This window comes from Nycticebus coucang, chromosome 21 (assembly GCF_027406575.1).
Source record: "Nycticebus coucang isolate mNycCou1 chromosome 21, mNycCou1.pri, whole genome shotgun sequence".
NCBI lineage: Eukaryota > Metazoa > Chordata > Mammalia > Primates > Lorisidae > Nycticebus > Nycticebus coucang.
The window spans coordinates 67,058,847-67,073,949 of NC_069800.1; the positions used below are offsets into that span (position 1 = coordinate 67,058,847).

The 15,103-nt window shown below is 55.4% G+C and overlaps 1 protein-coding gene across 2 annotated transcripts; it reads right to left on the reverse strand.

Moving 5' to 3' along the window:
* Window positions 1–4,601: 4,601 nt before the first annotated feature.
* On the reverse strand, window positions 4,602–14,877 carry STMN3 (stathmin 3). 2 transcript variants are annotated; one of them, XM_053574871.1, is made up of 5 exons: window positions 14,665–14,877; window positions 7,469–7,570; window positions 7,054–7,229; window positions 5,599–5,790; window positions 4,602–5,000 (listed from the first exon to the last, which is right to left on the reverse strand). In XM_053574871.1, exons 1-5 carry the CDS (start codon window positions 14,681–14,683, stop codon window positions 4,941–4,943), a joined length of 549 nt encoding a protein of 182 aa, XP_053430846.1. In that variant the 5' UTR covers window positions 14,684–14,877; the 3' UTR covers window positions 4,602–4,940. The 2 variants fall into 2 exon arrangements, with proteins under 2 accessions (XP_053430846.1, XP_053430845.1); XM_053574870.1 differs by lacking the exon at window positions 14,665–14,877 and adding an exon at window positions 14,278–14,455.
* Between the last annotated feature and the right edge of the window lie 226 nt (window positions 14,878–15,103).

Genomic DNA, 15,103 nt, shown 5'->3' on the forward strand with positions numbered 1-15,103 from the left:
GGCCAGGGACCACAACAGAAACAATCATTCCTTAGAAGAAGGCACTGTCTTTTCTTAAAAGGCCTGGTTTCACTAGTCAGTTGTTACAGTTGCAAATTTATAATCTTTGAGGCTTTTAGTTTTCTTTCTTTCTTTCTTTTTTTTGTCTCCACCCCACCAGTTTTTCCTTCTTTTTGAAATTTTAAAAAGTTGATCTGCCAGGCTTAGTGATTTGTGTGTATATTTGCCCAATTAAACTGGTATCTCTTTTTTTCTTTTCTTTTTTTAAGACAAGGTCTGTTGGCTGGAGTACTATGGCATCATCACAGTTCACAGCAACTCAGACTTCTGGGCTTGAGCAATACTACTGCATCAGTTTCCTGAGAAGCACTAGAGGTACCAATGACCACAGCCAATTAGTTTATTTTTTTGTAGAGATGGGGGTCTTACTATTGCCCAAGCTAATCTCCAATTCCTTGCCTCAAGTGATCCTCCTACCTCAGCCTCCCATAGGGCTGGGATTATAGGTGTGAGCCACCATCCCAGCCTTTTATGACATCCTTCAGTTCAATCTTTGTCTAAGGGGTATAGCAAGCTCACCTCTTCCTGTGTGTCTTACCTTGAAAAGGGCTGCTAGGGTGGTGCCTGTGGCTCATTCAGTAGGACACCGGCCCCATATACCGAGGGTGGCGGGTTCAAACCCGGCCCTGGCCAAACTACAATAAAAAAAATAGCCGGGCATTGTGGTAGGTGCCTGTAGTCCCAGCTACACGGGAAGCTGAGGCAAGAGAATCACCTAAGCCCAAGAGTTTGAGGTTGCTGTGAGCTTTGACACCATGGCACTCTACCAAGGGTGACAAAGTGAGACTCTGTCTCTAATAAAAAAAGAAAAGGGTTGCCAAAATAGGGCTTACAAGGGGGAGTGGGATCAGAGACCTGGGAAGTTTCTTCAGGTGGAGGTGGTAGAGAAATTTATCCTCACAGTTCTGAAAACTGGGAAGTCCAAAATCAAGGGACTATGAGGTGAGGGCCTAGTCTTTCTGCTTCCTCGAACACTGCATTGTGTGGCAAGAAGGAACGCTTTGTCCCAACAGGGCAGAGGGCAGAAGAATAAGAAGCCACTCCTGGCAGCACCCGTAGCTCAGTGGGTAGGGCACCGGCCACATACACCGAGGCTAGCGGGTTCGAACCTGGCCTGGGCCAGCTAAAACAACAATGACAACTGCAACAAAAAAAATAGCCAGGCATTGTGGCAGGCGCCTATAGTCCCAGCTACTTGGGAGGCTGAGGCAAGAGAATTGCTTAAGCCCAAGAGTTTGAGGTTGCTGTGAGCTGTGACACTACAGCACTCTACCTAGGGCGACAGCTTGAGACTGTGTCTCAAAAAAAAAGAAAAAAAAACCCACTCGCACAAGCCATTTTCACATTTACCAGTTCACGACAGTGGTGCCCATGAGGCCCCACCTCCCAACACTGTTGCAGTAGGGATTAAGTCTCCAACACATGAATTTCAGGAGATGCATTCAGACTACAGCAGTCCTCTAGGCAGAGCATCTGACTTGGCTTTAAGATTTGTCCAAAATTCTTTGACATTCCTTTCTTCAAAAGGTAGAGCCTGATGCCCCTCCCCTGAGGGTGGGGTTCCTAGAACTTGGCTTCCCAGGTCAGACTGTGGATCTCCCTTCTTGCTCCCCGTTGGGAGCACTAGCTCTGGGGAGTCCGGCTCACGTTGTGAGGACACCCACACAGTCCTGTCGCAATCCCTGCAGTGAAATAGTGAGGCCTCTCGCCAACAACCACATGCCCAACATCTTGACTACAGGCCCAGGAGAGCCCCTGAGCCAAGACACCCACCCTGTACACTGACCTATAGAAACTGAGATAATACTGGGTGTTTCAAGTCACTTATTAAGCTAAGGGGTAATTTGTCACACAGCTGTAGATGACTAATACAGTTCTACCAGGCTTTCTAGCAGGGGTCCCTTCATTGCTTTTCTCTGTTAAAAGTGTGATCAGTTTGTTCAGGGTTCCAGTCCCTGTCTGATGTCAGAGGTGCCACGTGGCGACTACCACAAATGCCATCTGCCCTTCAGTGCTTTACCAGGCCCCTCAGAGTTAAGGCCCAGGTTGTGGTCAGCCTGGTCTTGTCGGGAGGCCAACACTGTGCACGCATGCCTGTGTACCCCAAATACAGGTATGCAGAGCTCACACCTTATAAAAACGTCTTTTGAGCATTTCCTTTCCCACTCAGATTTGAGTGCCCTGGATTCTGACTTACGCGCATCTTCCTGGACTAGAGAAGGAGGGGTGATGGCCCATGTGTGGGCCTCAGCTGGGGAGTGTGGACACCCATGACAAACCTGCCTCCTTCCCAGGGAGGGGCCCCTGCTGGGAACCACACTTGGCTGTCTGGTCCACCATTCAGGGCATCCTCCTTTTCTCATTTTGTCATTCTATTTTTTTCTCTTTTTTTGAGACAGAGTTTCAAGCTGTTGCCCTGGGGAGAGTGCCGTGGTGTCATAGCTCACAGCAACCTCCAACTTGGGCTCAAGAGATCCTCTTGCCTCAGTTTTTCTATTTTTAGTAGAGATGGAATCTTGCTATTTTGCTCAGGTTGGTCTCGAACCTATGAGCTCAAGCTATCCACTCATCTTGGCCTCCCAGAGTGCTAGGATTACAGGTATGAGCTGCCAAGCCCAGCCTCATTTTGTTATTCTAGGCCCCACCCTGGTCTGGACGCTTGAATTGCAAGGCACACCCCTGGGGTCCAGTGGCTCCCCCACCTCAAGAAGACTCATGCCCAAGGCTCAGTCCTGAGCCAACAGGAAACTCCTTGGGAGGGCTGGGGCCCAAGAGGCAGCAGCAATGGCCGAGGGACAGCCTCAGGCAGCCCCACTCCCAATGGTGGACCCCTCCTCCTCCCCAACTCCCACCCCTGGGGCTCCAGAGAGGAAAGTGGACTTGCATGTCCTTCACACTCTCATTTCTTTCCTTTTTTTTTTTTGAAGACAGTCTCAATCGGTTGCCTGCTACAGTGCAGTAGTCAGCCCAGCTCACAGCAATCTCAGACTCCTGAGTCCAAGGGATCCTTCCACCTCAGCCTCCCAGAGTGCCAGGACTGCAGGTGTGAGCCACTGTGCTCAATGTATACACTCATTTCTTAAAATCGCCAATGTCACTGAATAATTCATAGTGGTGATAACAAGGCTCACAGCCAGTGCAGTCTGGAGTCATACATGGAGCAGACACAGTGAGAGCAGGCAGCCCATTTGCAGATGCACACACAGGGCTCATGTGGGACTGTTCAACCATGTCTTAAACACACAGGTTTTTCTTCTTTAATTGTTCACTGATTTAATTTCAAGTTCACTTCCCTACGTGGATGAGATGAGTGCATACTGTACTAGGCTTCCGCTATGAGAGAGCTACCACCTGCAAGAATTCCAGCCCTCAGTCCCCTATCTACTTCCTTTCTGTGTCCCACAAAATGCACATGTGAGCACCTGGGTTCCCATCCTGGCTTGCTGCTCTAGCTGGAGGCTGTTTTTGTGGGGACATGGAGGGGGCAGTAGGTCCCCGTGGGCCCTCCAGCCTCTGCCATGGCACCAGCTATGGGTGGGGTGCCCTGGAGAAGGGGCACTGCAGTGGAACAAAGACAGACCTCTCCTGCCCAGGCAGGTGACCATCCTCAAAGGCCAACATGGGGGATGTGGAGATCCCCAGGGCGAGGAAAGGACAGGAACCCAACCGGAGGAGGTTGTTGGCAGGAAAGGCCTAGGGCCAGGTGTCTGACCCACAGTTCTTCCCTTGAGGAATTCCAAAAATAGATGAGGTGTAGTGAACGGCTGCTTTGAGAATCCTGTTCCCTGCTCTTCCAACACTGGAATCAGCAGGCAGCTGGTCCAGTGAAATCCCCCTTGGGGTTGGGGGTGGGGTCCCTGAAGAGGACTTGTAGCTGTCACTCATACCTGTCACATCTGCCTAGAGGCAGCCTGAGAACCCAGGAGCCAGGGGAGCACAGGGAAGGGATGGGGCCAGGACTCCAAAGGGCCCTGAGGTGAGAGGCAGCAGGAAGTCCCACACAGGTACCTGGGACCAGGGCTCTTTGGAGGGTAAGCATCCGAACTGGTGGGGACAGCAGTTGGTGTCCATTCTGCCCGCAACCCTCTAGACCACCATGGCAGCTTGCTCATGGGTCCCTGGTAGAGAATGCCCACTCCCCAGCACTTCAGGCCAAACCACACCCACCCCCTCCCTCAACTCCAGCCCTCTCAGATGACTGTAGGCTCCTAGAAAGGCCCAGGGTGCCCACCTCAGGCTAGGTGCTCAGAGGACCAGTGAGCAACTACTTTAGAGAGTGGTGCAGCCTCCACCCTCACCCACCAGTTTCAAAAAGCTCCTGCTACATAGCAGGCTCCAGGGTTGACCTTGGTGACGGGGCGACTCAACCCTCACCTGCCCAGCATCCTTCTTTGCCCAACCGTCTCCTCCTCCGAGGCCCCTCCCCTTCCCCTTGGGAAGACATGGAGGTGCTTTTGCCTTTGCCTGTTGTCCAGTACAGAGCTGGCTCAGAGGACATGCCCTCACTGACAAGGTGCTGACTAGACAGCCCAGCGCAAGGCACCGTGAAGCCGGCCACTGCCGCTGGATTTATTAAGGTCTCCACCATATCCAGAAAGCAGCTGCTGAGAGGGAACCCCGCACTGGCCTGGCCTGGCGTCTGAACTGAGGGGTCACGTCCGTGTCTGGCGGCTCCGCTGGGGACAGCCCAGGGCCAGCGACTCACCACTAAGACTAGACAGCTCAGAGTGCTAAAGCAAAGCATGAGGCTGGGAGTGTGGGGAAGAGGGGAGGGAGCAGGAACACAAGTCGCATCTAGACAGCTTGAACAAAACTAAACCAAAACCCGAAAGTGTTTCTCTCTTGTCTCAGGATCCAGGCGCCCGCCGTGTCCGGAGCCCTCAGCCGGACATCTCCTCCCGCTGCTCCTTGTTTCTGCGTACCTCCGCCGCGTGCAGCTCCTGCCAGGACAGTGGGGTGGGATGAGGGTGGCGGTGGGGACGGCAGGGGCCGCGCCCAAGGACCTGCACATGAGGTAAGCGAGTCGCAGAGGGCGCGGTGAGAGGGGGCAGCTAAAGAGCCGGGGTCCTGGGGAACGGCTGGCCCCCACCTAAAGCAGCTCGCCACGCTTCTGGTCGTCCTTCAGGTCACTTCCAATTTAACGAGTCGACCTATTTGTTATTACAGTCAACTGTGTCCCAGCGGGGCACCCAGATGCTGAGCCTGATTCGAGCACTGCCGGAGGCGCCGGGCTCCCGGGCACCGCCCCTTGCCCCCAGACCCCACTTCCGGCACCGTCCCTGCAGCTGAGCCCCGGCCGGGTCCGCCGGGTCTTCCAAGGCCGCGCGCCTCACCCCGGCCCCACCCACTCCAGCTGAGTTTCTACCCACCGGGGCCCCGCCCCTTGCTCGACGAGTCCGCCCAGGCCCAACCTCTTTCCCGGCCCGCCCCACCCCTGCCCGCCAAGGCCCCGCCCCTCAGCAGTCGGAGCCTGCCCTCCGCCCTTGATCTCCGCAGTTCTTCGCCCACCGCCCGGCCTGGCCCCGGCCTAGCGCGCACCTTTTCGCGAAGCCGCTCGCGCAGCGCCGCCAGGTGCGCCTCGCGGATCTCCTTGCTGAGCTCCATCTTGTAGTTGAGCTTCTCCTCCGCCAGGCGGCTAAAGTTGTTGTTCTCCTCCAGCGCCTTGTGCAGCACCTCGCGCTCGTGCTCGCGCCGCTCCGCCAGCTGCTTCAGCACCTGCGCCTCCTGCGTCTGCGCGAGGCGGCGGGCGCGTGAGGGCGACCCGCGTCCCCGGCCGCCCCCCTGCCCCACACGCCTCAGTGGGCGCCTCCGCCTGCCTAGAGCCTTGGTGGGCTGCTGGACCCCCGGGCGCTGTCTGGGTCAGCCCTTCCTCTGCTGTCAGCGGACCGACCATCCCCGCTACCCACAGCCCAGCCGCCGCCCGGGTCACGTGTCTTCCAGGACCGCCGGCCTGCTCTGTCCTGCGGTCCGCGAGGGTGAGCACTGTGGACTGCTTTGCCTGAGCCTTCCCAGGCTTTGCCTGGAGACTCCCTCGCTCCTGCCCCAGCCGGAGGATGCTCGCTCTTTGTGACTGAGCTTTTGGCTCGAGAGCCGCCCGTCTCCAAGCTGGCACCCTGTCGTGCTGCCTGCCCCTCCAGAGCTCGGGAAATCCCACACCTAGAGGCTGTCACTGCAATGTCTCCGTCTGTTTCCTCACACATCCTCCCGCGGAGCACCAAGCAGGTGCTTCGTACATTCCAGCTTCTGGGTCCTTGGGTCCCTATGGTCCCTGGGTCCCCAGGGCTGCTGGTGCCACACTGTCTGGCCCTGCTAGGGGAGGGGCTGCCTGGTGACCCCAGGGAGGAGGGTAGGGTAGCTTCTGAGTCACCACGCATATGCCAGTCCCTACTAGTTTACTCCATGCAACCTAGGTCTCCAGGCCCCTCCGGAACCTGCCATTTCCCTTGAGTGATGGGCGTGAGCTCTAGGGCCACCCCCAAAGCACGTCCTTGATCTGTGCACGTCAGTCTCACCCGGGCTAGTATGAGGGAAGCAGCAGAGAGACAGCCTGGAGCCCACTTCTGTAGTTCCCAGGGCCCAACCAAGCTCCAAGCAGGCCCCAGCTCCAGGTCCTCAGATGTGAGGCCCTTACTTCTCACTTTACTGCCTAGGAGAGGGCTTCCCAGCCTCATGTCCCCAGGGCCCCTCCTGGAGACCACCAGGTAACACCCCAGTGGCCATGCCCCAGGGTGCCCCAACCCTCACCTGAATTTTTGGGGCCTAATTTCCTCCAGCTGGCTGCCATCCTGGAACCTTCCCTCCTCCCCAGCCCATTCTGACCTCTTAGGAAGAGGTCCAAGGAGCCATGTACCCATCTCTGTCCCAGGCCAATACCCTAACACATAGGGACCTTGGAGTACCCTGCACCTGGGGGGCCTGTCTGCCATGGCCAATGAGGCCTGCTGGCTGCCCTCATCAGGACTTCTGAAGTGGACTGGGTAGGGATCTCCTTGCCTTCCTTCGCTCCTCAGCTGCCTCCAGCCGTTTCTGCAGTTCCTCCAGGGAGGTATCCTTCTTCTTGGGTGGTGAGGAAAGCACGGGGCTCTCAGGGGACAGGTCAGAAGGGGACTTGAGGATGACCTCAAAGCTTTGGCCAGAGGCCCGCTTGTCCAGCTGTTTTACCTCCATGTCTGCAGGGCAAGACCAGATGGGGGCTTCAGGAGGCCCAGCCAGAGGGTGCAGGCTGAGGGAGGGGGTGCAGCTGCTCCTGCTGCACTCCTAAGCCTGAGCCCCCCAGGGCAGTCCCAGAACCTCCCTCTCCAGAAGCCAGCCAGGCCAGGTGTGTTCAGAGAGGCCCCAAGAGGCAAGGGGACAGGCAAGGTAGGCAGGCCCTTATGGGCAGGGCCAGCAGCAGGTGGGGCACACTCACCTCCATACTGGTAGATGGTGTTGGGGTGCGGCTGCGGCTGTGCATAGAAGCAGGAGCAGATGAGTGACAGGACCGACAGTTCCTTCATCTTCTCCTTGTAGGCTGCAGGCACAAGCTGAGCTGAGCAGGAACCCTCATCCCTACCACCCAGGCCTGCCCCCAGGTCACCACTTTTTCCTCCCCTTCACTGTCTCCAGCGCATCTCCCCATGGCATGCAGAGCAGCTTACCACACCCACTTTTGTGTGTCCACATCTGCGACTCTCTATGCCCCCAGACTTGGACTCTGACTCTCTGTGGCATTGCTCCCCACCCCGTTCTCTCTGTCTCGCTTCCCTCTTCCCCCTTTCTCTGTCTATACATTTCTGTAAGTCTCAATGTTAGACACTGATCTCTGTCCCATTTTTCATTCTTTCTGTGTGTTTCTCCTGCCTGCTATAGTCTGACTGTTTGCTTCCCCCAAAATTCATGTACTGACATCCTAACCCCCACGGTGATGATAGTCGGAGGTGGCGCATTTTGGGGGGTGATTAGGTCATGGGGGAGCTCTCCCGAATGGCATGAGTGTCCTTATGAAAAGGATGCCAGAGAGACCCTTTGACCCTTCTATCATGTGAGGATGCAGCAAGACAGTGGCTGCTTGTCTAAGTACCAAGAAACAGCCCTTACCAGGCACGGAATTTGCCAGTGCCTTGATCTTGGACTATGTAGGCTCTAGAACTGTAAAAAATAAATTTCTGTTGTTTATAAACCACCCAGCCTTAGGTATCTTGAATTATAGCAACCCAAACAGATTAAGACTCTGTTTCCATCTGACTGGGTCTCTGTCCATCCTGTTGTCTTTCTAGCTCTGTCACTGTCTTTGCATCTCTCTGTCTTGGGGGTGACGGAACCCCTCTGACTCCTCTCCTTCCCTCTGAGTGTATCTTTATGACTCTCACCTTCCTCTGCCCCCACCTACTTCCACTTCCCCATCTCATTCCCTCTCACTTGCTGGCTCAGGTTGGAAAGATTAACCACCACGCTCATGACTAGGACCAGACAGCCATGAAGCCTCTGGGAGCAGCACTTTCTTGGACTGCAAACTTGGGTGACGCACCCTAAGACCCTTCTCTGTCCTCTCTGATGTTAAGATAGTCACCTCAAGATGAAAGCAGGCCCTCACTGACACACACTCTGGGGCTACAATTGCCACGGAGGACCAACATGAGGGAGCTGTCCGTTCAGCACCACAGCTAGCCCTTTTGCCCTTTCAGATCAGGTTCCCATGAGCTAGTGTCTTTGCTACCCAACTAGAAAAGGAGATGAGCCTGGCCACTGTGGCCCTGAGCCCTCCCAGAGGAAGGGGAAGATTCCTGTTTCCAGAGTGAGAATAAATTAGCTCTTCATGGCCTGTCCCAGTGAGCCACACTCCGTAGTAGATATGCTGGCCCCTGCTCACTAGCACTCTACACTGCTGTGAGCCCAATGCAGTCACGCCATTCAACAGTGACATCAGGGCCCAGGGTTCTGGGGTGAACCCCCAACTTTCCTGGGAATGAGGTCCCAGGTGCTCAGTGCTCCTCTCAACACTCTAGCAGTCTCAAAGGATAGGAGGCTCCAGGACCTATGTGTCCACTCCACAAAGCAGGGGCAGGCACAGCTCTCAGAGACACTCTAGCAAGAGAGAATCCAGTATCCTTCAAGGGGACAGACAAGAACTCAGATGGGCAAGAAACCTTGGAGCAAGTTTCATAGAAGATAATGGTTTGGGGGGAAAGAAAGTGACTTTTATTCAGGAAGTCAGCAAACAGAGAAGATGGTGGGCTAATGTCCTAAAGAATCATATTAAGTTAGCATGAACTTTAGGGGCCTTCTGTTAAGGGAAAGGGGAGGTTGTAAGTGGTAACCAAGGACTACAGACATCTGGCAGTCAGCAATATTTGGAGTAGGTTGTAAAACTTCCTTGGTTTTGGTCAGTTAACTTTGGAGGACTGTAAGTCAGGTCATGATGTTCCTATAATACAAAATGTTTTTGAACTGAGTTGACATAAAATTGAGAAAACTATTGATATAGAAATAGGGCATGATGCAGAAGTAAGCAAGCCCTTCAGGTTGAGCTGGGACCTCCTGAGACCATAAGAACTGTCTTATTTGATCTAAATTTTCTGGTGTCCTAGACCTTTTTGGAAGAAGCAGCAGAGAGCCTAAGAGGTTGTAAATGGGAGCAAAAGCGAGTCCTGTAATGGCAGACATGAGGGAGAGCCTCTGGGGGAAGGACCAACCTCAGAGGAGGGGGAAGCAAGGCAGACACATTGTAGTCATTTTCGTCATGGCTGGGGAGGGAGGAGGCCTCACAGAGGACTTGGCCTGAGTTGTCAAGTTTTACTTTTTTCACAGGAAAAACATATTCATGTATTATTTTTGTGATTAAAAGTTAGTTTTGGCCGGGCATGGTGGCTCACGCCTGTAGTCCCAGCACTGTGGGAGGCTGAGGCAGGTGGATTGCCTGAGCTCAGAGGTTTGAGACCAGTATGAACAGCAGTGAGCCAGAGTAAGACCCGTCTCTACTTACATCAAGAACATCGCCAGAGGAAGAAGAAAATGAATAACAAAAAAGAGTACTTCAAACAAAGAAGAATGAACAAGGAAGTTGAAATTAAAAAAAAAATTAGTTTTGGGGCCAGCGCCTGTGGCTTAGTGAGTAGGGTGCCGGTCCCCATATACCGAGGGTGGCAAGTTCAAACCTGGCCCTGGCCAAACTGCAACAACAACAACAAAAATAGCCAGGTGTTGTGGCGGGCACCTGTAATCCCAACTACTTGGGAGGCTGAGGCAAAAGAATCGCCTAAGCCCAAGAGCCGGAGGTTGCTGTGAGCTGTGATGCCACTGCACTCAGCGACAAAGGGAGACTCTGTCTAAAAAAAAAAAAAAAAAAAAAAACGGCGCCTGTGGCTCAGTCAGTAAGGCGCCGGCCCCATATGCCGAGGGTGGCGGGTTCAAACCCAGCCCCTGCCAAACTGCAACAAAAAAATAGCCAGGCGTTGTGGCAGGCACCTGTAGTCCCAGCTGCTCGGGAGGCTGAGGCAAGAGAATCGCGTAGCCCAAGAGTTAGAGGTTGCTGTGAGCCGTGTGACACCATGGCACTCTACCTGAGGGTGGTACAGTGAGACTCTGTCTCTACAAAAAAAAAAAAAAAAAAAGTTACTTTTGGGGGCATCACCTGTGGCTCAGTGAGTAGGGCGCCAGCCCCATATACCGAGGGTGGCAGGTTCAAACCTGGCCCCAGCCAAACTGCAACAACAAAAAAAAAAAAAAGAAAGAAAGAAAGAAAAGAAAAGTTAGTTTTGGCTGGGTACAATGGTTCACACCTGTAATCCTAGCACTCTGGGAGTCCGCGGCAGGTGGATTGCCTGAACTCACGAGTTTAAGACCAGCCTGAGCAAGAGTGAGACCCTATCTCTAAAAATAGCTGGGTGTTGTGGCTGGTACCTATAGTCCCAGCTACTTGGACTGAAGCAAGAGAATCAATCACTTGAGTCCAAGAGTTTGAGGTTGCTGTGAGCTAGATGCCATGGCTCTCTACTAAGGGTGAGAAAGTAAGACTGTTTCAAAAAAAAAAAAAAAATGTGGGCGGCGCCTGTGGCTCAGTGAGTAGGGCGCCAGCCCCATATACCGAGGGTGGCGGGTTCAAACCCAGCCCCAGCCAAACTGCAACAAAAAAATAGCTGGGAGTTGTGGCGGGCGCGTGTAGTCCCAGCTGCTCGGGAGGCTGAGGCAAGAAAATCACGTAAGCCCAAGAGCTGGAGGTTGCTGTGAGCCGTGTGATGCCACGGCACTCTACCAGGGGCAGTAAATTGAGACTCTGTCTCTACCAAAAAAAAAAAAAAAGTTAGTTTTAAAAAGGAAGAAGAGGCTGGGTGCAGTGGCTCATGCCTGTAATTCAAGCCCTAGGCATGGCCTGTGCAGCTCCCTTGAGCTCAGGAGTTTGAGACCAGCCTAAGCAAAAGTGAGACCCCATCTCTAAAAAATATAGAAAAATTAGCTGGGCATGGTGGTGCATGCCTGTGGTCCCAGCTACTTAAGAGGCTGAGGCAGGAGGATCAGTTGAGCCCTGGAATTTGAGGTTGCTGTGATGATGCCACTGTACTCTAGCCTGGGTGACAGAGTTCCCTATCTAAAAAAAAAAAAGAGGAAGGCAGCACCTGTAGCTCAGTCAGCAGGGCACCAGCCACAAACACTGTGGTGGTGGGTTTGAACCTGGCCTGGACCAGCTAAAACAACAATGACAACTGCAACAACAACAACAACAAAAATAGCCGGATGTTGTGGCAGAAGCCTGTAGTCCCAGCTACTTGGGAGGCTAAGGCAAGAGAATCGCTTAAGCCCAAGAGTTTGAGGTTGCTGTGAGCTGTGACACCCTGGCACTTTACCCAGGGTAAGAGCTTGAGACTCTGTCTCAAAAAATAAAATAAAAGGAAGAAGAGTATAGCCCAGGACAGGTGATGAAGGAGTCAGAGGTATGACAACCAGCTGCCCGAAGTCATTTGGAGGAGCCAGCTCTGTGCTGGGCATGGGGAGGTGGCAAGAGGGAGGCTGGTTCCGAGGGCTGCAGTGGGACAGACCTGGTCCTAAGAGAGGGCAGGAAGGTGAGGACTTGGCCCCTCCAAGTCTGACTCTGCCAGCACCCACCTCTCTGCCAATAGATACCAGCCCCCAATTTTGCCATTTCAGATCATCCTTGCTCATCACACTTTAAAATCCCTGAGTGAATTTACCTTATGGGACAGAAACCTGAGGCATGACAGCTGCTCAAAGCCTTCTCTGCTTTCAGCTTGAAATTTTCACAGTAAGAAGAGGTACAGGTTCATTACAGAAGTTTTGAGACCAAAAGCAGGGAGGCTCCCTTCCAGTTAGCTGTTGCTCTCAACTTGGGGATAGTGGCTGTCAACAATTTGGGGGGCAGGTGTAAGCACCTGCATCATCAGGAAAGAAGTGGGAAGGGACTGCTAATATAGGTTAGAGCTCTCCCAGGTGGTGGCTCTGAGCAGCAGAAAGGCGGGGCTCTGCATATGATAGTTGCGGAGCTTCCCTGGTTTGGGCACTTCTTTTTTCTTTTGCAGTTTTTGGCCAGGGCTGGGTTTGAACCCACAACCTCAGGCATATGGGGCTGGCGCCCCACTCCTTTGAGCCACAGGCACTGCCTGGTTTGGGCACTTCTTTCCCAGAAGACCAATCCTCAAGATGAGGTAGGCCCTGGGAGTAAGGCCACGCTGTGGCCTGGCTGTAGGAGGTCCAGGGGATAGGAGGGCAGGCAGGTAAGTAAATGGCACACTTTGGAGAGGGTGAACAAGGGGAAGCCTGCCCATGGGGCTGGAGGAGGCCAGATCTGTGTTTCACAGCTGCAGAGGTTTAAAGAGCACATCTTCTGCCTCCCACTGCAGAGAGGAGGGGGCCGAGGTCCAGACCCGCCCAGGCCTCCTCTCCACAGACACAGCTCATGCCAGGGAAGCCCCGCCCGCCTCGAGCTGCGCCTCCCCTTTGGCTCCCTCCTTTCTGACCCCTATGTCCCCCCACTTAGGATTCTTCTCCTTCCCTTCTGCGGACTTCAGGGAAGCATCAGGAAACAATTCTCTGCCAGGATCTGGGTTCCCTGCATCTCTCTTTCCACATCATATTAAATATTAAAAATGCATGTTGGTCTTTTGGTGATCGGATTCTACAAAAGCAGGAGTGAGGAAAAGGTGGGCCTGCAACAGCACGGTAGCAATAACAACTGTTCCCAGGGGGTGGGCACACCACACTCATCCTCCAAGTGACTTTAGGACCAGCCAGACAAGGTGATGCTCTCCCCAGCCTTCTATCTACAGAGTAGGGCAGGTGGCACAAAATGCCAGGATAGCAGTCCAGGCATGAGCATGTGTGTTCCTGGGGAGGATCATGGGGAGGGCTTGGTGGGTCTGGGCAGCTCTCCGCCATAGGAGGGGCAGAGCAGCTCTCAGGTGCGGGAGGAGTCCAAGCAGCTCAAAGCCTGTCCCCACTATCTTTGAGGATGGGTAGTGTGAGGGGGAGCAGAGCAGATAAGCTCCAATGCACAAGATTCTCAGAAAGGATGCGAACGGAGGTAGACAGTGATCCATCACAGAGGTCACCCGAGCCTCCAAGCACACCCAACCTGAGGGCAGAGCAGCACACGTGCGTGGGTGGAGTTCCGCGCTTCCGCCAAGTACCGGGTGAGGAGAGAACCCAGTTAGCTGGGGAGAGGAGACTGTGGTGAACTCTCCCCAGGGCAGAAGGGCAGGCGGGCAGGAGTGCGGTTCTTGGATGGAGGGGGGATGCGAAGGGGACGAAGGGGGCCGGTCCTGCAGAGTGCAAAGCTGAAGATGGTGCTGGCGCTTTCTGACCCAGCAGAGCGCGGAGACCAGCTAGTCCCTGCGTCTCGCACCCGCCCGGGGCCTGCGCCTGTCCCTCCGCCAGAGCCCCACGCAAGGCGGAGGAGCAGATCCCTCCTATTTGGGTTTAGAAATAGCAGCAGCCCCTCCCCAGTCCATACCCCGCGGTGCAGAGGGCGGTGGCTTTTCCTGCCAGAGCAGGTGACCTAGGCATAGCGGAGGGTGATACCCTAAGCCGGCAGCATTGTGCGGTGGGGAGGACGGCGAGGCGAGGTGCAGGCGCTCCCCCACTAGCCCCGGCTCGAGCCGGCTTCAGTCTGGCTCCTCCACTCTCCCTCCCGCAACGGCCCCTCCAGCCCCCACTTCACAGGCGTTCCCCCTTGGGGCTCTTGCAGAGGATCCCGCCCTCCCCCCTCCTCCCTCCTCCCCGCGAACTCACAGTACCACCGAGATCTAAGGTCGCCGGACGCCTGGACACAGTCCCACAGTCCCGACTCGCCAGTGCGCCCACCCAGGGGCACCAGCCCGCGCAGGTCCTCGGGGCCGCACTGCCGCAGTCGCTCCCTGCCTGGCACGGCGGCGGCCGACACCCCCATCGCCCCGAGGGCTCCCGGGGGCACGGCGCCTGTCCCGCGGCCCACACCCGCCCGGCCGTCGCTGCAGTCCCTGTCCTTGGGGCAGCGGGTCTCCCAGACCCACGTTTCCGTGGGTCCGGCCCAGCCTTGCAACGCGCAAGGTCCGAGATGGGAAAATCGAATGGGCAACCAGACAATGGCTCTGCGCAGACCAGAGCCGCCGCAGGAAGCCCGCGGCCGCGGACGCCTACCCGACACGGTGCTGGCCATGGTGCTGGCGTCAGGGGCTGCGGAGGCCGGAGAGACGCGGGCGGCGGCTGCAGCTGCAGTGGGCAACGCTGCAGTGCGGGCAGGGCGGAGAGGGAACGAGGGCGGGCGGAAGGCGGGCGCGGCCAGAGCGGGGGAGAGAAGGAGGGAAGCGCCTTGCGCGGCCGTCACAGGGAGAGGGCGGAGGGAGGGGCGGGAAGATGCCGGTCCCCAAGCCGCTCACCGCCCTGGACCCGCTGCTCCCCCAACTTGGCTTCGTGCCGCCTGGGGACAGTGCAGATGAGTCCCCAATCCCCAAGGCGGATAAAGCAAGGCAGGTTCCATTACAGGGTAGGGTCGCTGAGCCCTTGGCCAAGGCCACTGGAGGCGGGGATGATGCCTGTTGTGCCCAGGTCTGCTGAGGGAAAAGGATGGCATTGTAGA